Source organism: Leptinotarsa decemlineata, unplaced genomic scaffold (assembly GCF_025532065.1).
Source record: "Leptinotarsa decemlineata unplaced genomic scaffold, Ldec_3_MD MMD2_tig00026294_RagTag_RagTag, whole genome shotgun sequence".
Lineage (NCBI taxonomy): Eukaryota > Metazoa > Arthropoda > Insecta > Coleoptera > Chrysomelidae > Leptinotarsa > Leptinotarsa decemlineata.
Window position 1 is genome coordinate 8,018,784 of NW_027412674.1, and position 25,374 is coordinate 8,044,157.

General features: G+C 36.2%; 1 protein-coding gene across 1 annotated transcript in view; it reads left to right on the top strand.

The window, feature by feature from the left end:
* The window catches only part of LOC141484830 (uncharacterized), a 92,644-nt gene extending 73,140 nt beyond the window's left edge, over positions 1–19,504 (top strand). The window contains exons 3-5 of the mRNA XM_074180273.1: positions 7,878–8,035; positions 12,975–13,167; positions 18,478–19,504. Coding sequence (XP_074036374.1) covers positions 7,878–8,035; positions 12,975–13,167; positions 18,478–18,877 — 751 coding nt within the window. The 3' untranslated portion in view covers positions 18,878–19,504. The remainder of the gene's footprint in view (positions 1–7,877; positions 8,036–12,974; positions 13,168–18,477) is intronic.
* The last annotated feature ends 5,870 nt before the right edge of the window (positions 19,505–25,374 follow it).

Sequence of the window (25,374 nt, forward strand, 5' to 3'; positions counted from 1 at the left end):
TCATTTTATATGTATTGTAGATGTTTAAAAAGTTCCTCATTTTTTGTAACCAAAGTTTTATTTTCTTAACTAATTACGAAAAGTTCGTACGTTTTTTCATTTGGTCCGCATTTTTTTTGAGTGCAATTTCCTTACTTCTCTCTCTGTCTCTCTCTCTCTCTCTCCTCTCTCTCTCCTCTCTCTCTCTCTCTCTCTCTCTCTCTGTTACTTTTCTTTGATTGTACAGCTCCAAGTCAGTTTAGACTCACAAGTAAATGACTTTTAGTGCTGCTTGGCTGTCTAATTAATTAAAGATCTTTGGCACTTCCGAGCTTACGTCTTCGTAGCATGCACTTCTACTAGGAATATAACAAGGGTGCTTCCTAGGGGTTGAGAGTTTAACCGTCCAATGCCGCGCTAACCCCTCTATCCATATTGGACCATCAGTTTGCCATACTAATACTTCTGCGGAGTGAGAGTAAACTCGGTCGGTTCAGCTATGACATTGCCATTGCAATTCGACAAATATCTTTTTATCTTATCTGTTGATCTTTTTAATTCATTTTATGGTTTGGCTTGAAATTGTATAAATCATATATCTCAGTATTGTTAGGAAACATCAAAGCAAGGTTGATTTACTCATAAGGAAACAGAAGTTTTGATACACATCGAAAACCAAAACAACCTCATCAGAACGGAGTAGCCCAGAGAACAAGGATGGGCAAGAATCAAAATTATTCAGTGACATCAACGTGATTCAGTCACAAGCCTCGTCAAAATATATGTACCTGAGTGACATCCAGGCTCAGGATTCAGAGAAAAAAAATGTTGTGACTTTCTGCAATCCTAAATGCGGTCTAAATTACTCTCGAAATCATTTCATTTTTCATAAAACTTTTCACAGAACAAAATGGAGGTGGTAGGCCGTAGTGGAACTACTAGTATCAAACGTTTCGACTGCTACCGTGTCAGACATCTTCAACGGTGATGTAGTATCTCGAAGTCTCAGCATTGACTAACTGGGGAGCTCCATGTTTACTCGTATTTATATCAGTAGGTGCGGGAGGGGTAAAATTTCCATGAGAATGCACTCCGTATTGGTCCGCACTTGGGCTAAGTTGTTCTGATTGGTCCACGTTGTTGATAGGTCTGCTGCTGGTGGGGTATATATCGGAGTTGTATTTTAGTCCATTTCAGGCCTACTGAATGTCACCCACGTTCTGTTGACTCGTATACATGCCGTGAAGATTCGTTTCTCTTTCTATAGTTTGTTATGGGAGGAGGGGGGAATTAGGCAGGCAATGGACAGGCACATGTCAGGACGGGAACAAGACGGGCCAGACACGTGCCGAGCCGTCTCCTCTCGAAGCCCCTGCTTATTTCCTCCTCATGGCGCATGCTTTACCTTGGATTTTAGTACTATTGAATAAGGGAAGAGAAATAAAAAAGAGGAACCAAGCAGGAAAGAAAGGAAGGAGGAGGAACGGGACGCGGCATCCCGCCCTGTCGTAGTGTGCGAAGGAGACAAATGCAGGCAAAAGACAGGCCACGTCCAGGCATGTTCCCGTCCTTGCCGTTGTGTCGCAATATGCGTCTTGCTTGAAGATTGAGAAGGAAGGAGTAGGGGTGGGAGGACGACCAGGGACAGGCACGGTACGGCATGTTCCCAGCCCGTCCTGTTCCCGTCCTGGCATGTACCTGTTCATTGCCTGCCTTAGTGCACACCCCGCATAAGAAACTATATAAAGAGGAACGAACCCGGCATGTGTCCGTCCTGTTGCAGTGTACGCCTTGCTTAAGACGGGACAGAAGTTTCTTCGTATTTTATTACGTAATCAGTTTCTGCTAGGATATGTTCTACTATTGCTGATTTCTCCGGTTGCATGAGGCGGCAGCTAAGCTTGTGTTCTTGCAACCTGGTGTTGATGCTGCTTTTGGTAGTTCCGATGTAAGCTGAGCGACAGAAATAGGGAGCATGTAAACGCCGACGGATGACAGAGGCCCTCATTTCTCTTTGGCATCATCAGTATTAGCCATCTTTTGATGATGCTAACTTGGTTAGCGAATTGTGCGTCGAATGTCAGTACTTTTGTTGTGGTGTAGATTCCTTTTTGAGTTACCGCTCTGATTGATTGCTTTCATGAAAGCAATATTGATTTGTTGTTTGTTTTTCATTCAGTTTATGGCAAAAACTGATCATAGAAATGTCTTCTTCTGCTGTGTTTTGTTTTCATGACTGGATTAGCAGAATTGACGAAGGTAATTAATTTAAAAATAATCGGCGGATTCCAACTTGAACAATAATGAATAACCGAATATAACATTCAAAGCTTCTCTTTAGAGAGAAGACTACATGACTACACCCATGAACGAAGTAATAGTAAAGCTGCAGTCGTTTCTCCGCACTAATGCAATAATAATAAATGTACTACAACTAGATTTCATATGGCATTAATTGAATCGCTTATTCTCTATTTTCATTAATAATTGAACTGGTACACCGATATATAATAGAAAAATGTCATACCGGTTTCTGTAACGGATCTTTTTTCATTCGAAATTGGAACGAGCCATTTGTTGATTCAGGTTGCCGTCCGGGGAGAAAATTATCTTCGAATGCGTAGTTTGTAGATAGGTGTGTTCTGAATTGAAATCGTTATAAGTACTACTTCCTGAATCTATATTTATAGTAAAAAGGAATAACTTTGAATTCGAGCGAAACTGTAATTATGATTGAATGAACTTTAAAATATGTATGAATGCTCTGAATTCCAGGATCATTATGACAGTCATAATGATTTCCTGAGGACGCTAACTTGGTTAGCGAAACGCGTCGAGAGACCGTATTTTGTTCTGACGTTAGGAAATTATTTTCAATAGATTCCAGTTCCAGTACGAGCTATCTATCATATCATTCAAAATAACCAATCTGGTTTTAGGTCAGATCATAGCTGCACTTCTGCTCTTCTAAAGGATAAATGGAAAGTATTTGTTTTGATATCACTAGATTATTCTGAGCCATTTGATACTCTCAATCACAGATTGTTACAAGCCATTTTTAATTTTGTAGGGATCAGCAGATAAGCCTTCAAACTTTTATCCCGCTTTATAAGCGATAGAACTCAGGCAGTACTATATGGTGGAAAAGTTTCTGAATTTTCAAACAATTGATGACCACAAGGGTCAGTATTAGGGCCCCCACTCTTCAGTCTATATTCTTGCAACTTTCCTAAGTCCTTCCTATCACACAATTATATTTGTCGTTGAAACCTGAAGAGTACTCTCAGGCTATGAGTGCTTTGAATTTTGATCTCTATAATCTTGGGCAATTTTGTATGAATTAGTGCCTAAAACTGAACTCAAATAAAACAGTTGCGATCGTTTTTGGTAGAAAGAACGCAAGAAAAGAATGTATTGCAAACAACTTTGGCAGCATTCAGATTGGAGCTTTAAGACTTTCGAGGATCTTGGTTTGTGGATTGACCAAGAAATGCGATTTTCTTATCATATCAGTACAAGTTTACAAAAAGCATACTGTAATCTCAAACTGATTTATCGAAATAGACAGTTGTTGAATAAAATAATTAAGAGTTTACTATGTGACAGTTGAATTCAAAAGTTCGAAAATGTTTGCTTGAGGTTAATCTATGTTATCAGAAAATATCATAGGATTTCATATACATTGAGAACTAACAACTGGCTTAATATGAACCTTCGAAGGTTCCTTCATTCTTATTGCTTCTTTCAGAAAGTTTTAAAATACTAAAACCCTCCCTATTTGTACAATAAGATAATAATACTACGCTCTGATGTAATTTTCAATTTCTGTCGTTTATTTTTTTCTAATAATGAAAAAATGCTCACTCTGCATCTCCAGTACGAAATGAAAATTATAGTTTAGCATCAACAATGTTGAAACAATTACTTATTTATGTTTCCTTGACTAGTTTTTATCTCCAATTTAATCTGAGATTTATTAATTTGGTGATAGCAATGTTTATATTCCTTGTAACGTAAATTCATTGAAAAGTAATCAATGTTTTTTATGTTTGTTCTGACTTTACATTACAGTAGTCTATATCGGGTTAGGTGAAAGAACAGGTGACAGTCTGCACCTTCCGCACCTTTATTATTATCATTATTATTATATCAAATCAGTGAATAAAACAGTAATTGGTACATCTTCATCAGAATTGTGGGGTCCTAAACTGATTGTTGTTGCTTTAATTAATTTTGTTAACTTTTGTTCACTTAGTATGTTAAAATAATTGATCATGGTTTGACATTGACATTGACAATAATTTGAAAAGTTAAAAAATAAAGATATTGACTTGAAACCTTTGATTCCTGGTTTATTTCAACTTTAAATCAAAATAATTCACAGTAGGACTGACTAGTTCGAACATTGGTCCTTCGAGCAAAAGAAAAAGAACCAAATCAATTGCAATGTCCATGTCTAACCTGAGGAGAAATGAGAGAAAAACTAAAGGAGTTCCTCCTGAAAGATATAGCGACGTATGTTATGACCCACGACAAGTTTCGGAGTTTCAGAAACGTTCTTCATTAGAAGGCCCATCTAATGTCGAAGACAAATAAAAAATTACGAAATCTTCAAGTTCTAGACGACGAATGTTGGAAAAAGAAAATTGGCCGAAGTAGAGAGAAGGAGAGCCGAAATTGAGAGGAGAGCCGACGAGATAACCCCACAATCCTTCTTCGAATAATTCCGGTGAAACTTCGAGGACCTAAAAAAGAAATTTCTACCTTTGCTGTACTAGACGAGGCAGCTACGACAACAATGATAGACAGCAAAATTGACCATGAATTAGGACTGGATGGACCGGTTGAGTCACTCTGCTATCAGTGGCTTAACAATGTAGAGGTATCTTCAATGGAAAATAACTCAAGAATGTACAAAATGAATGAAGTTCGAACTGTAAGTGGACTCTCACTTCCAAGACAAACCATTGATGTCGAATACCTGAGTAGAATCTATCCATACATCAGAGAAGCACCTGTACTTTCTTTTTATGATGCACAACAAAAATTATTATTGGTCAGGATCAATGTGCTTTGAATATTGCAAGGAAAATATATTAAAGTTACTGAAATGCACCGTTTGTATCAAAAACTCTACTGGGATGGGTACTACATGGCAGATACCCCCAGGGAAAAGTTGCTGATGAATCGTCTTTAATATTTCACGTTTGTTGTAAGTCTCAAGAACGAATTGATGAAGATATTCACAATCTAGTGAGAGACTCGTTCAAAATTGACAATTTTGGCATAAGAAGCCCGGAAGAAAATGGCAGATCTAAAGAAGATGATAGGGCGTTGAGAAAAATGGAAAATACCATTAATCGAAATGGAAATCACTTTGAAATAGGTCTACTGTGGAAGAATGATAATGACTGATCTTCTAGAGAGCTGGAGATGAAAAAGGAAAAGAAGAAACGTGACAGTAGTGAGGAGAAGGTAGCAATAAAAATACATCAGAGCTTCGACTCTGAAGATGGGAAGAGAATGAAGAAGAAGCTCAAGTCAGTCAGTTCAGAAAAAGGAAAAGAGTCAAAGAAGGATTCTAGTGACAGTGACGTTCCCACTAAAAAAAAAGAGAAAACAAGATAGTTCTGATGAAACTGATAGAGAAAAATCAAAAAAACATAAAAAGGGCAGTAGCTCCTCTGATAACGATGAAGATATTTCCAAAAAGGAAGAGGCACAAAAAAAGGCAAAGTCGGGAAGCGATTCCTATGATGAAGGGGATGCAAGGAAAAGGAAAAAAGACAAAAAGCATAAGAAGAAGAAGAAACACTCGAAGAAACATAAAAAACTCAAAAAACAAAATCAGGAACCTATAAACGGCCAGTTTCGAAGATCTATAAATTGATGAGTGGTACAGGTTCTTAACAAAAATGAATTGAAGACTATGTCAAATGCAGTGATTTCATCACGAGGGGGAAAATGTTGTTGCTTCAATTGATTTTGTTAACTTTTGTTCACTTAGTACGTTAAAATAATTTATCGTGGTTTGTTTATAAAAAAGACGATTTTTGACATTGACAATAATTTGAAAGTTATATAAAATAAAGATATTGACTTGAAACGTTTGATTCCTGGTTAATTTCGACTTTAAATCAAAGGAATTCACAGTAGGACTGACTAGTCCGAATACTGATATTTCGTTCATATAGAAGAATATAATTCACTTATGCTTAGATCTTAAATTATGAACATCGGCCTTTTCGTTTTTTTTTGTATGGTCATGTATTATGGACAAAATAATGAAGACAATAGTATTTACTAAGGTTAATAATATAATGCCATTCGTTGGGTTTGTAACATGTATCATATCTCAAGTTTAGATAGTATTTTCTACTTACACCGGACTATACTTACAGTGTCGTTGTTATATTACTGGAAATTATTTCATCGAACTATATGAATATTCATTATTCATTATAGACTAGTTAACACAACAACAATCATCTTTGTCTGAATCTATTACGTGAAAAATGCCAAGAACTCAAGATAAAGTAGGAAAATATTTCATAAGTTTTATTTTGTCCAGCAACATTCTTTAAATTCATAAAACAGATAAGACATGCATATATTATGCTAATTAAAGGAGGTCGTTGACTGGAAATATAAATCACCAAGTTTCTCTAATTGATAATAATTCCAAGATGTCATTATTTATCGCATTCCTAATGAATTATATTTTATTGTTGAAGTGTGTTGATATAATTAAACTGTGAATTCTAATATCTAGAACAAAAATATTGATGAGGCTATTGCGCCTGGTTAGCTCATCTCGATTGGATAGTTCAGGAGTGTATAAGGTGACTTGTGGTTTTTGTCCAAATCTTAGTTATTGGCAAAACGCGGAGAAGATTTTTCCAAAGAAATAAAGAGCATAGAAGTAGCTTATTGAATAGAAAGACCAATTCCACATTGGCATACCATCTTCTGGCAGAAGGATGTGAGTAAGTAGATTTAAGAATTCGGGTCATTTGTACTATAAAAAAGAATAGTTGTTCAAAACTAATTACTCTTACTTCAACAATTCGAAGATTCTATAGCTTTCTACTATGCCGCAGTTTTCTTACAGTCCCTTAAGACTCTTGAGAAATGACCCATCAAAGCCCCTTATCGACTCTGAGAGATGTATTTTGGACCTATCAGACCAGAACATCCAGAAGGACATATTACCTTTGTCCTTCTAGATGTTCTGGTCTGCAGGCGAAAACAGACGCGTTCAACAAATAGTGTCGTTTAAAAATTTCCATTCAAGTGATTTTGTCAAATAATTTTCAAAATTTTAAGCTCAAAGAAGCGAGAAATTGTAAGGATGACCTGCAGGGTCAACCGTTTTTTTGGTGTTTATGCTTATTTTATTTCTCTTCAACTCATAGGCATAAATTACACAATAAAAAAAGTATTGCAACTGAAATGCTCGATCAAATCAAAAATTGATAGTGAATGAATATATCAATAACAGCATTCTTGAAAAATAACAAAAAAAAATAGGAAAAAAAAACAAAAAAATTGCTCCTTCAAAATTTTGATATTTTTTATCTTTATCCTCTGCTGTGGAGGCCCCGGGGCATTAGCCCCGCCTACCCTCCCCTAAATCCGGCCCTGGATATTTGTTATAGTTCATTTCACATCATGTTTCATGTATAATAAATAAAGTTTCTGTGTTAACTAATATGTGAAATTCAAACTGTTTTCTCTTATACTTCCTGTAATATTATGTAGTCTCCCTTGTAGTTTCTTTTATAGGAAGTTTGCAGTAAACTGACTTCATGTATCTACATTTCATTTATATTTTTTATATAAAATATGTTTAAGTACGACCTCATGTTGATGACCTAATTTTTATTCATTCATTACAGAGATCAACAATCGAAATGCCAGAGGAGAGGAATCAACGAGAGGACAACGATTAGAAGAAAAGAAAATTCTAAGTCACTGCTGATTTGTTGCCACCATGACATGTGCAATCATATTGAGAGCCCTCCGGCCAAAAATTTGATGAATGACTCCTTGTTAGGTAAATTTTTAATTATTGAATCTTTAATTATGAAATAGATGTTCTTCACGCAAAATAATCTTGCATTCAAAGTTTTTTTCTGATTGATTCGGCCGTTACTTGATGAAGATCCATAGTAATATCATGAACTAAGGAGCAACTTGTAGTATTCAAATCACTTGATAAAGCTACTGTGTTAGCGAAACATATCGCAATATATTTTTATTACACGCTTTATATTAGCTTCACCTGTATGAATGTTTGTAACTCTCCTTTTCATTTCATATCAGAATCTGTATTTGACAGAACTATCGACATTATTGCTTGATCTATTCGCGAACAGATGGCGCTGTACATAACCTCCTTGATATATTGACAATATTGCTTGATCTATTCTCGGGCAGATGGCGCTGTTCGAAACCTTCTTGATATAATTTGAACTCACTTTACTTGTATTTCTTCATTTGAAAAAAGTGTTTTTTTTATAAACACGCGTGCCTGCTGCCTCATTTGCAACCTTCCTTTGCGCGCCTGCTGTCTTGGGCTTGGTAGCTGATTTTCAGCTGATTGATCCCAAAGCTTAGATAAAATAAACATATTTTAAAAAGACTAAAAATACGCTTTTATAGCATACGAAACTAAAAAATGAAAAATAAATATAGTTTAAAAACTAAAAAACACGCTCTTAAAGAACATCGAACTAAAAAGTTAAAAATAAATATTTTTTGTAATAAGCTTAAAACAATGACGAACGAAAAATAGTAGTATTATTGTGAAATAAATATAGTTAAAAAAAGTAAAAAACACGCTTTTAAAGAACATTGAACTGAAAAGTTAAAAAAAATGTTTAAATAAGCTTAAAACAATAACGAACGGAAAATACTAGTATTTTTGTAAAAAAAGCAACGGGCACTTGATATACAAAAAATATGGCACAAAGCGCCCACGTTTTTTTTACAATAATACTAGTATTTTTTGTTCGTTATTGTTTTAAGGTTATTTTAAAAAAATATTATTAACTTTTTAGTTCGATGCTCTTTAAAAGTGTGTTTTTTAGTTTTTTAAACTATATTTATTCAAATAAAGTTTGTGGAGATCAAATCGTGAGGTGTAGTTTATGAAATTTTAAGTTGTTGTCATTTGTTTGGTTTATTGAATAATAGCGTTCGATTTTTATTTGATATTTCATCAATGATATCCCTAATGTAATAATTTGCAATTATTTTTCAATAAAATTCTTCAACACACTTTTTTATGGTATACGTTTCTGAATATACGCTTCTTTATCTAGTTCTCTAAAACTAAAAGAATAGTCATCAGTGGCAACATGGAACACTTGCATAAATAAACATTATCGACTATTCGGCATGAAGCAATTTTTTTTGTTATTGATAACATAAAAATGAATAATGGTCATACTGGATTCGTTCAAAAATTTTGTCCGTTTCAATGGCATGTGTTTTGTAACTCCATATCTCAAAAAATATTTTTTGTACTCTATACATTAATGCTGTTCATTTTTTCCAAATTTCAATTTTTTGCCTTTATTCAACTTATTACTATATGACGTCGAACCACAACGCTGCCGAAACAGCCCGAAAAATTACCCAGCCATTTGGCAATGATAGTGGCAAATAACGCAGTGTTTGACATTGGTTTGCGAAATTTTGTTCCGGAGATTTTAGCCTCGAAGATAAGCCCCGAAGTGGTCGACCTACAGTAATCCAGGACAAATATTCGAGGACCCCGATGGAGGCTGATCCATTAGTATCATGGAGAAAGCCATGAACCACCATATCCTTAAATACACACATCGGAAAAGTCTAGAGATATTTTTAAAAATGGCAATATTTTTTTTTTAGATCGCTTTGGGGAAAAAAGTTGACGGGTGATTATTAAACGAATGTAACTTACAACAAAATTTATTAAATGGTCAAAAATACTGAGTGCGCATATAAGCAAAACTAAAAAAAATATGGCTCTTCTTTGGCACCCCGAAAAATAATCATAATACAAAAAAATTGGAATCAGTACAAAGTATGGCCTCCACGCTAGTTTATTACGGCCCTACATCTATCGTGCATCGACAAAATGAGATTGTTAATGTCTTGTTGAGGTACATTTGCCCATTCAGCGATTAAAAGCTCTCTCAATTGAAACGTTGTGTGAATGTTCCCCATATGCGGAGTAATTCTTCGTTGAAGCATGTCCCACACATTCTCGATGGGATTCAGGTCCGGTGATTGTGCTGGCCATGGCAATACATCAACTCCTTCGTTGGTGAGCCAGTCAGTCACTAGACGTGCGACATGTGGACGAGCATTATCGTGCATTAGGTAGAAGTTTTCACCAACAGCACCAACAAACGGACGGACGATAGGTAGAAGAATGGTGTCGAGGTACTGTCGAGCTGTGAGGTAGCGATTTGGAAAAACGAGATCGGTTCTGCCGCCGATCATGATTCCGCCCCATAGCATTACTGTACCACCTCTGTATGTGTGGACTTCCTGGACGTGTCTCAAACGTTCATTATTTCCAGGTCGTCTCCACAGTCTTACTCGACGAGAATCTGGATGAAATCCAAATCTGGATTCGTCTGTAAACAAAACTGTTTCCCAATCATTTGCATCCCAGTTTTGATGTTCTTGACAAGACTCTAATCTTCTACCGCGATTGCCTCTCGACAAAGGTGGACATCTAAGTGGCCTTCTGTTGTGGAGATCTGCTCCATGCAGTCGATTTCTGACAGTATCACGACCAATAGTTACCTGGTGTGTCTGCTGCGACATGTTAACCAACTCAGATGCTGTGATTGTCGGTTGTCTTCTTGCGGTTAAGACCAAAAATCGGTCTTGAACTGCAGTTGTAGCGCGTCCTCGCCCTGGATGTTGTTCGGCTGGACTGCCAGTTTCACGGAAACGCCGCCACAATCGACTGATACCACTTTGGGAGACCCCCAAACGAAGAGCTACATCATTTTGTCGCATGCCACCTTGAAGAAGCCCTACAGCTCTATTCATCTCAGCCAATGGTAAGTGATGGCGTTCCATGTTAAAGCACAATATTTCCAGTTTAATTGCTGAGCAAGAACTGCATAGAATGTACAAACTCGACACTTTCAGATTGTTCATTTTAGCCGAAAACCTACAGTTTGTAAAAAACTTGATAAAAGATTAGTTACCGTTTTTGCAGGCTTTGTTCAACCCATAGAAATCTACAGAGTGGTCGAGTGTACCAATTTAATTGAAATTAAACGACATCATGCATTTATTTTTATGATATTTAGTATGTTATAAAAATATCCCTAGACTTTGCCGGTGTGTGTATTTGGAAGGCTCTAACATCAAATATGAGCGATCATCAATATGACTTTTGAAAACAAAGATCAACAGGCGACCTTCTATCGTATGTCATCCGTATTTGAAATAACGCAATCGAGAAACGTGGAGAGTCAAGGGCTGTTGCACTTGATATTTCTAAGGTCTTTGGAAGTGTGTGGCATGATGATTTTCTGGCCAAACTTCGATGCTATGGTTTGCCGGATCATTTTTGTGTATGACTCTCCAGCTTCCTGAAAGAACGTTCCCTGCAAGTGGCCGTCAATGGATATCTCTCGAAAACTTTTACCATCAACGCTGGTGTTCCTTAGAGATCCATATTGTCTCCAACCCTCTTATTATTTCATGTCAACGACTGGAGGAAAAAAACCAAGAATTCAATATATTGTTTTGCTGACACACTTGTCTAGTCATTCCATTTGGATTCCAGGACATCAGCTACGGAGGCACATCTTCGCCGGCAGTAGGAGGTTGCATATCTTATTGAGGATCTAGAGGTGATTTCGAATTGGAGTGTAAGTAACCAGGTTCAAACCAATGCCATGAAAACCCAGGCATCGGTTTTATCCAAAAAGATAAATGCTTCCGAACCGGATATAATAGTATCAGGATAGACAATTCCGCTCTCTGCTTCGATAAGTTTATTGGGGGTTAAAATGGAACCCCAATATGTCTTGGCACAACCATGTCGCTGGAATTGCAAATGCTGCTTCTCAAAAGCCTGTTCCGAACCAGAAAACTATACACACCTCAGCAACTTTTGATGCTTTATAAAGCTCAGATGGAGTATTGTTCTCATGTATGGAGCTCTGCCCCTAAGCATACCCTGAAGCTGCTGGATGCCATCCAGAAAAGAGTCATCCGCCTGATTGGAGACGCCAACATCACTTTCAACCTTGATAGTCTGGAACATCGATGAAAGGTTCAAGTGACTTGTCACATTTGATTCCACCAAGAGCGATACATATCAGAAATATGCGACGGACTGTTGCCACTCATTGTTTTGAGATTCAACTTAGTACACCTCGAACTTCACTGTTTAAGAACTCTTTCATTTGGAGAACGACTTTTAACCGGGCCAAACCATCATAGCAGAGTTGATTGAAAATTGTGCAAGCAGCATCCGGCACTTGGCAACAGAAGAGGTCCGATTCTGCTCCTCGACCACGCCCGTCCGCACGTTCACGAATTATCGTACAAAAATTAAACGAATTGAGCGTAGAAGTTCTGCCTTGCTAACCTTACTCCTCTGGCCTCTTGCCAACGAACTACCATCTTTACAAGCACTTCGATAACTGTTTATGGTGACGAAATCAATCGACTTGTTTAAATCTGTTTAAAAATCTGTTTTTCCGTTAACCAGTTGTCGCACTCCTACGAACGACAACCCTCAGAAGTCGAAACTTGTGGGAGCAAAGGACTAACGAGATCTTACCTTTGAACGTGTGATTCCTAACACGTTGCGTTAAATTAAATAAGAATTCACTGAGATATTACATTTCAAAGTAGATTCATAAACACGGACTCAACTTTTGATACAATTTAATATTATATCACCTACTATCAAGTCAAGGATGAACCTTTACAGTGGTCACATCTGATATTTATATTTCATTTTCCAGATGATGTAACTCAAGTAACAGAAACCAGATATCAGCAAAAGGAGACTTTTTTGTACTCGGAAGCAGATGTTTGGTTTAGAGCAGCAACTATAGCAGTTCCCATTTGTGGCGCTGTAATTCTTTTCCTTCTCATCGCCTTGGCAGTGAAAATTCTCAAGAGTGAGCACCAAAATGCTGCTATGCATAAGTTGGGGTATGTAATGTATCTATATACTTATATGACTTTAGTTTTTCGTACATTTAATCTCTTGGTAATCCTAGATATGAAGTGAGCATGACGATTCCCCTACGGAGATGCCCTCTATCGAACAGACAGAAAACTAGCAAGCTTTCATGAAGTGTAAACTTAATTTTGGATGTAAAATAGTTTTACAACAATTTAGACTACTGAAATTTACTCACAACTTTTTATAGGTGGAATAGTATTATTTTTAGACAATAGAAATAAGAACCTCCATCGTTTAATATTTATTCATTTACAGATTTGCATTAATAGGCTTCATACACGGTGTACCTACTGTTTTTCGTGTTTGTCAGAATAAAATTAAAATTGAAACATATTGTGACAAATTAAGAAATTAACTGTCTTAAACAAATTTATTTCCAACCATATTTCACTAATCACAAACTAATATAGCAACTTAGCAACTAACGCTTAATTTATTTCCACTATTTGAACTTTTTGTTTAGCCGCTCGACTCACTTTCTGAACTGCCCTCTTCGGTTGGGAAAACGGGCTTATATCGGTAACGGTCCCTTCTAAAATTCTGTAGTCGGTTCGGTATTAGAATTTTACCGGCGATTTCCGACTGCATTCTTTCGCGGTGATGTCATCTGTTTGTTCCATGAGTCGGCTGGCGTACTGGCCAGGGTCGGATTCAGATTCGTTACGATGTGGATGGATAGATCACAGTTTGGAGAGTTTGATCATATTATCATACTGAAGAAGTGAACTATTATCTACTCTCAATCGTTATAGTGAAAGAACTTGAGCAACGAGAATAGTGGTTTGAAAAGATTTCGAAAATTACAGTCATCCCATTTGTGCCAAAGTTTATTCAAAGTTGAGATGTACAACCTTAGTAATATTACCTCGTATGCTATTATGAAGTCATATGTGGACTGTTCAAAAAATAAGGTGAATGTTCAAATTTCGCGGGCTAAGTACATTCGATTCGCGATTTTTTTATGTTGGTACACTCGTCTCGAACATATGTTCACAATTTAAGCTGTTTAGCATGTTGAAATGTCAACAGAGGCATACGATGATTGTACTCTGAGTCAGAAAAATTTTTCAAATTGGTCCAAGCTTTCCACAGAGGATCGAGAAGATGTGAATGGTGATGCTTGCTCTGAACGCCAAAGCACATCAGCAACCAATGAAAATGTTGAGTAAGTGAAGAAAATTATTATGGAGAATATTCGTATAACTATTAGAGAAGTTGCTGAGGGTGTCGGTATATCGGTTGGCTCGTGCCATGCAATTTTTTCGGAAATTTTGGGCATGGAGTGAGTGGCAGCGAGGTTCGTTCCAAAATTGCTGAGTTTTGATCAAATGAAAAACCGTCGCAACAGCATCGCTCAGGAATTGTTGAATGTCGTCAATGGCGATACAGATTTGCTTAAAAGGTTCATAACTGGTGACGAATCATGGGTATATGGTTATAACATCCAAACCAAAGTCCAATCGTTCCAATGGAAGAGCCCATAAGATCCAAGACCATAAGAAGCACCACAAGTTCGATCAAATGTCAAGGTTTTGCTCACTGTTTTCTTCGATTACCGTGGCGTAGTGCATCGGGAGTAATGCATCAGGAGTTCTTGCCACATGGTCGTACAGTCAATAATGAGTATTATCTTGAAGTTATGCGCCGCTTGCGAGAAGTAATTTGATGAAAACGTCCGGTATTGTGGAAAAACAATTCATGGCTTTTACACTTGTTCACTCGTCATTGCTTGTTTATAATTTTTTGCCCAAAAACAACATGGTAATTATGCCTTAGCCACCGTATTCATCAGATTTGACCTCCTGCGATTTTTTTTTGTTCCCAAGATTGACGAAATCCATAAAAGGGCGGCGTTTTGTGATGATTGATGAGACAAAAACCGAATCGCTGAGAGAGTTCAAAGAAATAACAAAAAGTGTATATACGAACTGCTCCGAGGATTGGAGAAACGCTGGCATAAGTGGGAGGACTACTTCAAAGGGGGCAGAATAGAAATTAATGAATGAATAAAAATTTGTCGAGAAAAATGAACATTTACCTTATTTTTTGAACGGACTGGTATACGAGTATTATCAAAAGCCTGTAGGAATGGAAATCTTCAAAATGAAACCCTGCTTCACAAACATACACACACATTCGAAAGCTATGTTTCTAAATTATACAGGGTTTTGGTGATTACTTTCTGTACTCTTTCAATGAGGCCAATTGTATGGATACCACAAAAACATATTCCAATTAGGTTTTAAAATCTGTACTGATATAAGGAAGCTGAAGAGTTTTTTGTTTGTTCGAGCAGTCTAATCTCTGGAACTATCATTTGAATTTGAAAGTTTTTTTTTGTTTATGACAGCCATATTCATGAGGACGGATTAAGGCTGTCAAGGATTCTTGGATAGCCTTGATCATTGATATTTGTGAAGTAAGTTGTAAGTAAGTTGTAAGTTGTAAGAGAACTAGCATGCGTTAGTTTAGTGGGTAATTATAGGTACTTATTGTATGTATCACGTGCTCACTACAAGGATATTGATATGTGTGATATAAAAAAAAGGCTGCGAAACTATAAATAAGCCATTTTGTGTCAAAAAACTATTGAAAATTAAAATATGACTTTTGTTTATTCATCAAGGCAATTTTATGAAGATGAACTTTGAGTTTTATATGAGTTTTATGAGTATTTAATGCCCGTATTCGCCATTTTTTCTGTAAAGCGAAGCTTGCCTAAGCCCGCTTAAAACTCAAGCCAAGCTTACATGTTTGCGGTATGCACCACAGAACAATAAACGTGGCTTAGCCAAGCGCTAAAATAACTTGGCAAAGTTGTATCTTTTTGAAGCTTGCGTAAGCCCGCTTAAAACTCAAGCCAAACTTGAATGTTTGCGGTATGCACCTCAGAACAATGAACGTGACTTAGCCAAGCGCCAAAATAACTTGGCAACTTTGTATCTTTTCGGGGTTATTACTATTTACGCGTCAATTCTCAAATCACGAGAACCGAATGTTTGGTCAATTTAATGAAAATTGGGGTTTCGATGGTTTACTTTTACCTTGTTGTCGAAAAGTATCAGAATCAGACAAAAAACGTGCTTACCAGTGAATATTCATATTTATTTCTAGCGAAATGGATGAAAAAGTAAGAGTTACAAACTTTACCTCAACGGATTATTGATTTTTGCAATTCATATCCCCCAGTATTGTAAAATAAAATCTAACTGACCACTTATAGAGGGAGAAATATTCTACTCTGGACTACTTGCATCTCGGCCGATGGCCAGCTCTGCTGAACAATAATAATACTATAAAACAACTTATAAATTTGCTATTTTACATGTGGTCAGTTATATCTTATGTGATTGTATTTAAAAAAAAAAGTAAAAACAATTGAATTTTTTTTTACAAATCGTTTTCAAATTCTAAAGCATCTTCTATGAGTTCCAGCACATATAGTGTTGTCAGCTGGGTCAATCCGAATCTTCTATAAAAGGCAATACCATCCAATTCCTTGAAATAGTTGGGCCTTCTAAAAATTCTTCATGGAAATCCAAAATCAATGATGTGTAAAATGCCATTATCGACTTCCAGAATGATTTCATCTTCTAGTTCCATCATTCTGCAACAACCAGGGCCCAATCCAGCTATTTCGCCACTCCAGGCAAAATAATATTTGCCGCCTTTTACCCATGCGTTATTCCATAGATGGTGTAATTTTAACCTATAAAAAGACGAATTTTCTCTGCCGATATTAAGTACATGTATTCTATGTATTTATTAAATCAAAATGAAATGATTTTCTGTCACTAACATCCACTTTTCAATTTCAGGACTTTCGAACTATAACTTTAATTTATTACTTTTATAATCTCGTAAGGTAGATAAAGATATGCGTTAAATTCAATTAATAGAATTGAAAGCAACAGAGGTATGAAGAAACTGTAACTGGCATGAGTGAGGGAAATAAATGTATTTGTATCTTTGAATGTTTGTAGATAAGAAGACAGACAGACCACCGTTGCATGCAACCAGTGTTGCCAACCCCACGAAACTAAAGGCCTGTACGCACCATCCATCTTGCTATCCATCCGCGACCGCGCACTGCCGTCATGCCCGATCGTGCTGTATGCACCATCGTGCAAAGCATCCAGCACAACTTGAAGAACGCAGTGTGACCACATTTTATATTTGTAATCTACTAAAACATGATGTGAAATTTCAGTGATGTCAATTGCCCGGTTTGCCCGCCCCCTCCTAGATCGGGCGCTAGCAACAACTGTTTTACTAAAACATATCAGCAAAACGATACTTGCATTATTTCCAAAACTAAAGAATGATAAGTGAGGTTCTGATGTCTACATAAGCTTGCCTTTACGTATAAAGCCACCGAATTTGGCCGCTTACAATTAAGCCAACTTAAAGGCATTTGTTGATACGGTGCATACAAAACTGAAGCGTTAAGCGAGCTTACCCCTTAAGCTTCGCTTACTGGTATACGGCGAATACGGGCATAATCGAAATAAGCGCCATTTGAATCAGCGCACTTTTGCCAACGTAACACAAGTCATTAATTCCGTCCGCATAAAAATTGTGTGCTCCAGATCGGTTGGCGAGTGGTCTAGGGAGTATGGTGGTGAGGCAGAACTTCTACGCTCAATCGCTGACCACCATCACCATACAGCATACATGGTTTTTTGTGGGTACCTGGGTCGCTCATCGGTGTCCAACTACAGTCTTGAACATCTCTTTTTGTCGTAGAGGATCCACTTTTCATCATACGTTTCGATTCGATCCAAAAAACGTGACAATTTTTGTTGGTCGTTCAAATGGTGGGGCACCCACTTTTCGAGCTTTTCGACATTCCCCACGCGTTTTAAGCCGTCAAAAACCGTATGAGAGCTGACGCACAGTTCTTCTACCATCCCAAGCTCCGTTTGAAATGGGGGTCAGTCCCTATCAGGATCTTCAAATCCTCATCTTGGCCACCACTTCGGGGCTCATCTTCGACTCTAAAATCTCCAGAATGATCATTGCAAAATGTCTGGTTGATTTTTCGAATTTCAGCTTGCTTAAAAAAGGAAAAATCAAATTTTTGTAAGACAGTTCGAAAGTTCAAGCAAATTTTTTATATTTGACACTTGTATTGAATAAATATATTTGATTATATTAAAACTCTATTTTCCATAATGGCAAGATGTCGAACCGTAATCATTGCATTATCTATTTAAATAATACATATTTGTTATCTTTGAATATACTGGATTTTATATGATTTTATTTTTTTACAGGCCAACAATGTATGTCCAGCCAATGAATCATCACTCTAAAAATGTCAAGGAAAAATGTAACCATATGGGCAGTGGCACAACGTATGATAATCTGTTGGGAAAGGAGTACATTCCTACACATCACAATACATATTACTCTCAACAGAGTGAAGACTACAGAAGACAAGTTGAACTACCTCTGCTTTTGCGAAAAGAACAAAGTCCTAGTGTTAGCTTTGAGAAGAACACCACTAATGCAAAGATTAACTTGATCAATAATGATGTTTGCTCTGGCAAATCTATTATTTTAGAAATTGAGAAGGACCAACCAAAATGTTCAGAAGTTAATATTATAAATACGAATAACCCAAATTTGGGGAATGCCAGTAAATTCTGCACCCAGAAGACTTTTATATCGTAAAAAGCTTTATGAAACCGACTGCCTTTGTAGTTTCGTACTTAAGATCTAACCCGTTCAATTTATTTAGAAAGGTTCAGAGTTTTCGTTGTCTTTTGTCATCTTTCATTTTAAATTGAAGGCTGTGAAAATAATCCAATACGTGTAATTATTGGTATCTTGAATATATTTTCTGAGTGAATAGCTATTTCACTTGAGACTGACAAAAAAGAAGAATCCTCAAAGTAAAGATGCTTCCTGCAAGTGTGCAGAGCTTTCTTGAGTTTTTATGACTGTTGTAGATAATAAATATTTGAATATGTCAATCTTTTGAAATAGTTTTATCTTCAAGCAAAGTTAAGCAAAGAATAGAAATGTGATGTCTTACTAACTTGTAATAATTCTGACAATAATTGATGGACTGCTCAAGAGTAATCTTAACCATTGTATATATGTATTTATGTATAGTTTCGTACTTATTTTATTATATGATAGATTGATATAGGAAATACCTATATTTAGAAGTTTTGTAATAACATCCAAGATATGTTAATTGCTTATTTATTGTATCGTATGTACTCATTCATGATGAATTATATATTTTTTGTAACAGAAAGTGGCTTTTATTGAATAAAAGTTGCTATCAATGAATTATTTTTTCCTTCGTATCCCTGAGTTTTATATTCCCATTGTCATTATTTTATAGACCACATACAGCCAGTAGTGCTCCGATTTTGGTGTGATGCAAGTGGGTGGAAAATCTTGAAAATTTCGGATTTAAAACAGAATTGATGCACAATTTCAGTCATTAAATATCTGAAAAAAATTCGGTTATATATAAAGAACAGTTGTGCTGAACAGTTCGTAGATTAACATACAGAAAAATGTTTTGATAAAATTTGCTTTTATTATTCAATATAGTTGACTTCGAGGGCAATACGATTATAGCGATCATGAAATTTGTTTTTAGGCCTCAGTTTAGACGATTACCTTTTCATCAGCGCAAAATTTATTTCCAGCGAGCATTCTCTTGAGCTGTGAAAACAGGAGAAAGTCGATAGGCGGCAGATCTGGAGAATACGGTGGATGTGGAAACAATTCCAAGCCCTATGCAACTTTGCCATCGTTTTCTTCAATTTATAACACAGTGCATTGTTTTGATAAAACAGTACTTTATTTTTCATCAAATGGTCCCGTTTTCCGCGATGTCGTCCTTCAAACGCTCCAATAACGCAATGTAGTTTTTGGGAAAGAAAGTTTTTGGCTTTCTACTACTCCATCTTGATAAAAAAAAGAATGATGAGGGAATCTTCCAAAGAAAGGAAGGAAGTAATCAATTTGAAAATTAGTAACTCTATACATGGATGTGTAGATCATGCAAAGAAGTAACTTTCAGACACAAACTGAAAGAAAGTCCTCCTGAAACAGCTACTTTCATATGAACATTGAATTATACGAAAGAAAAAAATTTCGTGACATTAAAAATCGTAATTCATGAATGAAGTGTGTGTATTTTCTATAATGTTATCCAATTTGGTACTGAAGAGCCTTGGCAAGTGTCTTAAGGCGAAACATCGGTGTATACCAGTGAGGATGACAGTGTTCTATGTAAGTGCAATTTGTTACTAGTCATTTAAAGTAGAACTCATGTGAATGATATCTGATTTTTATTTCACAACGATGTTTGAAATACAAACTGAGTATTTGTTTCGAAAGAATTTTTTTCTTTCGTATAATTCAATGTTTATATTAAAGTAGCTGTTTCAGGAGGACTTTCAGTTTGTGTCTGAAAGTTACTTTTTTGCATGATCTACACATCCATGTATAGAGTTACTACCTTCCTTTCTTTGGAAGATTCCCTCATCCTTCTTTTTTTGTATCAAGATGGTGTAGCAGAAAGCCAAAAACTTTCTTTCCCAAAAAGTAATCACTCCTAAAAAACATAACCCCTTCAATTCAACAGAGATTCCTCTTGGCTGGGATTAAATCAAACAGGTGAATGAATGTCATTACGATGTCATCGATGACATAAGCAGATCAAGCTTATTCCGTGACATTAAAAATCGTAATTCAAGAATGAAGTGTGTGTATTTTCTATAATGTTATCTAATTTGGTACTGAAGAGCCTTAGGGCAAGTGTCTTAAGGCGAAACATCGGTGTATACCAGTGAGGATGACAGTGTTCTATGTAAGTGCAATTTGTTACTATTCATTTAAAGTAGAACTCATTTGAATGATATCTGATTTTTATTCCACAACGAATGTTTGAAATACAAACTGAGTAGAGAAAATTATCCTCTGTATAATTCAGTGTTTCGAAAGAATTTTTTTCTTTCGTATAATTCAATGTTTATATGAAAGTAGCTGTTTCAGGAGGACTTTCTTTCAGTTTGTGTCTGAAAGTTACTTCTTTGCATGATCTACACATCCATGTATAGAGTTACTTCTTTCCTTTCTTTGGAAAATTCCCTCATCCTTTTTTTTGTATCAAGATGGAGTAGTAGAAAGCCAAAAACTTTCTTTCCCAAAAATTAATCACTCCTAAAAAATATAACCCCTTCAATTGGCAATGTAGTTGTTGCTGTTGATGGTTTTCTCCTTTTCAAGAACGTCAATGAATATCATACCATGTGCATCCCAAAACACTGACACCATAACCTTGCTAGCCGACTGTTGCGTCGTTGCACACTTTGGAGACGATTCACCACGTGCAGCCCACTCAGATGACCATCGTTTTGATTCTGGTGTGAAATAACGTAGCCATATTTCATTTATTGTCACATATTGATGCATAAATTCGGGTTTTTTTTATGGTGGAACAGCTTCAAACACTGATCAGAATCATCAATTCGTTGTTGTTTTTGGTCGGCTGTGAGCTCGCGCGGCACCCACTTTGGATAGACCTTTCGTATACCCAATTATTCATGCACAATATGCCAACTTTTTATATGTTTTGTCTGTAACAAATTCTTTGGGGTAGCAACATCCACTGCCTGCATCGTTCTCGGTACTAATTTCACCTCGTTTAAACTTAGCAAACCACTTCTCACAGGTTGATTTTCCTGGTGTATAAAGTTCGAATAATGCTCAACAAGCTAAGCCTTGGTTTCATCCATTTTCTTCAAACGTAACAAAAGTTACTTCTCTCAAAATGTTCTATCCCACAAACTAATAGTCCGACAGCTATGAAATTTGTACACATTGTCTTTTGAAGGTTAACTGAAAATCATATGGAGTAATTGTAGTGCCATCTGTGTGTCACCCTACGAACATCAGTCTATCTAATGTCTAATGGTTAGTCTATATACAAAGGTTCTACTGAACTTTTATAAGTCTTCCACAATGTACAGTAAACTCCAATCCAAAAAGATAGCAATCAAATTATTCAATAAATATTCAAAAATACTAGGTGGTAGGAGATCATAATGAAAAGAGAAATGAAAATTTCTATGTTTTCTACCACTTTTATTAATAACTGCATTTTCGTCCTATACGGACATTCTCAAATTTATACAATAAACTAACAATGATTCATTCATTCCTGTAGGTACTAATAGAAATACAGGTACTTGACTTGATTGAGTACCTTAATTTACAGTTCACAATGCGGATGTACCAATTTAAAAACCGGAGAGTAAATTAAATCAATTTGATCATTCAACAGGTTGCACCCGCAATGTTTATGCTTGTGAATTTTCAAGGATTCTAAATAATTAAGTTTGCAACCCTTCCTTGCATAGTGCAGAATTTCCGTATTGTTTAGATTCGGAAACTTTTGGTTGCATGCCAAGGAATGGTTTGAAAACGTCGAATCATTTTTTCCTAGTCTGAACGACCTTTCATGTTCAGCATACCGTTTTTGGAAATTCCGTCCGCATTGTCCCACATAAACACTATTACACTTCGAAAACTTAAGCTTATAAACTCCATGCAACCACAAGTTTCCGAATCTAAGCGATACGGAAATTCTGCACTATGCAAGGAAGGGTTGCAAACTCAATTATTTAGAATCCTTGGAAATTCACAAGCATAAACATTGCGGGTGCAACCTGTTAAATGATCAATTCGATTTAATTTACTCTCCGGTTTTTAAATTGGCACATCCGCATTGTGAACTGTAAATTCAGGTATTCAATCAAGTCAAGTAAAAGTAATAACAACATAGGCAATTGTACCTCTTCAAGTTTACCAAGTATTGTAAAGTAGCAAATTTGAAAGAATGAGTTATAAAACGTAAACTAAAGTTACATGTGTTTTTTGGGTTGTGTGTGTGGAAGAGGAGGATTCTCATTGGAGTTATCCTTTTACCACAGAGTGTTTGATATAGGTAGTCAGTCATATAATTATTTTACTTCTTATCACAAAACTAATCCGTGCATCACAGATCAACTTGTTTTCCATCGCTAGAAGGCTTGTGATTACCGGGAGTTGAATATTGAGGGATGTAAGTGTGGACAGTTGCTTTTGTATTTCTTGAACATGGTTTTTACCTGCAAAAAATAAATGGTTCAAATCGGCTAGAGAGTTATCATCACATGTACATAACCTAGTGTGTGCGTCTATTTTTTTTCCCGCTATCTTTAAAGTTTCATCTGTCAAATTCACTTAAAAATGAAGTATTCATGCATTAATTTCATTATCGCAAATTTCAATTTTTTGAGTTGATCCGTTCAAAAAATTAAAGGGGGGGACATTAAAGAAATGCACTTAAGTTTTTCCATTAACCAGCTGTCGGCCCCCTACGAACGCAACTCTCAAAAGTCAAAACTTGTGCGAACTAAGGTCTTACTTTTTAATGTGTGATTCTTAATCCGAGTTAGAAGATAACAAATGAAAATCTACCGTTCGGCCTCCAAGTTCGAAGCACAGGTTCACACATAGGTCGATTGAGTGAGTGGAGCGAAGCCCCCACATCAACCCGACCTGTAGAATGGTAAATGAGAGTAAAGCAGATTCAACAAACAACATTTAAAAAATGTGATGTGTGTGGATTATTGATCTTTCCCCGTCGAGACAGTCAAGTGGAAGTTACAGTGCGGTACGCGAAGCGATCTAGTAAGGAGATAGACTTACTATTTTGTTTTTCGATGAATTGTATAGATCCGAAACTTTGTTAATTCATATATTGGTCACCATCATCCTTATGTTACGTTAGTAGCCATGTTTTTTTCTTTAACGCTACACACCCTGTATACCTTCATGACAACTTTTCTTCAACGCTGCAAACACATCCTATATACCTACATAGTAGCCATGTATTTTCTCTAACGTTGGCAGCCATGTTTTTTTAACGCTGGCAGCCATGTTTTTTCTTTAACGCTGTACACAACATGTATACCGTGATGGCAGCCGTTTTTTCTTTAACGCAAGCAGCCATGTTTTTTCTCTAACGCAAGCAGCCCTGTTTTTTCTTTAACGCTGCGTATAGCTTGTATACCATTTGATTGATGTGTTTTGAAACAACACCCTGTTCATCTAATATTATTGCTCTCATAAGCACAATCGAATCGTTATCTCTCAAACACTGATAAGCAACTTCCGACATAAAATCCTCATCTACTACATTCGAATAAAAGTTGAAGTTGTTTGTTGTATTTGAAGTAAAATAAAGTTAAGTTTCATTATTGTTCAGTGTAGTCAATTATTGGTCAACCCACGGGGAAAAACGTAACAGTATTCAAGAAACACACACATTCCATGTATCAACACTATCGAAGAGAGATACTTACATATAAGAAAATTAATATGTATTTCGAAATATTTACATCAATTATCACAGATTACATATTTGTGCAATTGTATCAATATTTCTTCCTCGCTTAGAGCTTTGTTCACGAGATGGAGCTGTTACCGGTTAACAATGTTTCTCTTAGACGAAGATTTCATACATGCAGTCGGTCCGTTTCGAAATCAATCAAATCCCAAGCACACTGTTGTAGTCTAGTTCACAGTACCATTTTTTCTTGAAAATATGACAATTTTCATATTTTCTTGAAAATATGAAAATTTTCATATAATATATTATATATTTTCTTGAAAATATGAAAATTTTCATATAATCTCCGAAAATTACGATCAAGGTGTCATTCGTTTCGTATTGCCACGTAGGATCATCTTGATCGTAATTTTCGGAGACTATATAAAAATTTTAGAAGAAAATGTTACATATGAACTAGAAACTAATCTATCGTTTGTCCGAGATTTTTTCTGCACTGGCGAGGAGTAATTCCTCAAAACTGGTCTATAGGTGATCTACTTAATTGATCTCAGCATGATTCTGCTGTTGGATGAACGAGAAACTTCTGCAACCGCTGTAAGGTATCTTATATAAATGTATGTCGGATATAATTCAATATCCAGCGTGATATTAGCCGGGAAAGTAGTTGTTTGGCATTTACCAGAAAGTACTGTATAGGTACGGTGGGAGAGATGAATGTTTCGATATTTTATTTGGAAATATTTATTTCCTTTTCAAGACATTGGAGGCTCCAACGAAATTCTTTCCTCATTCTCGACCTCTG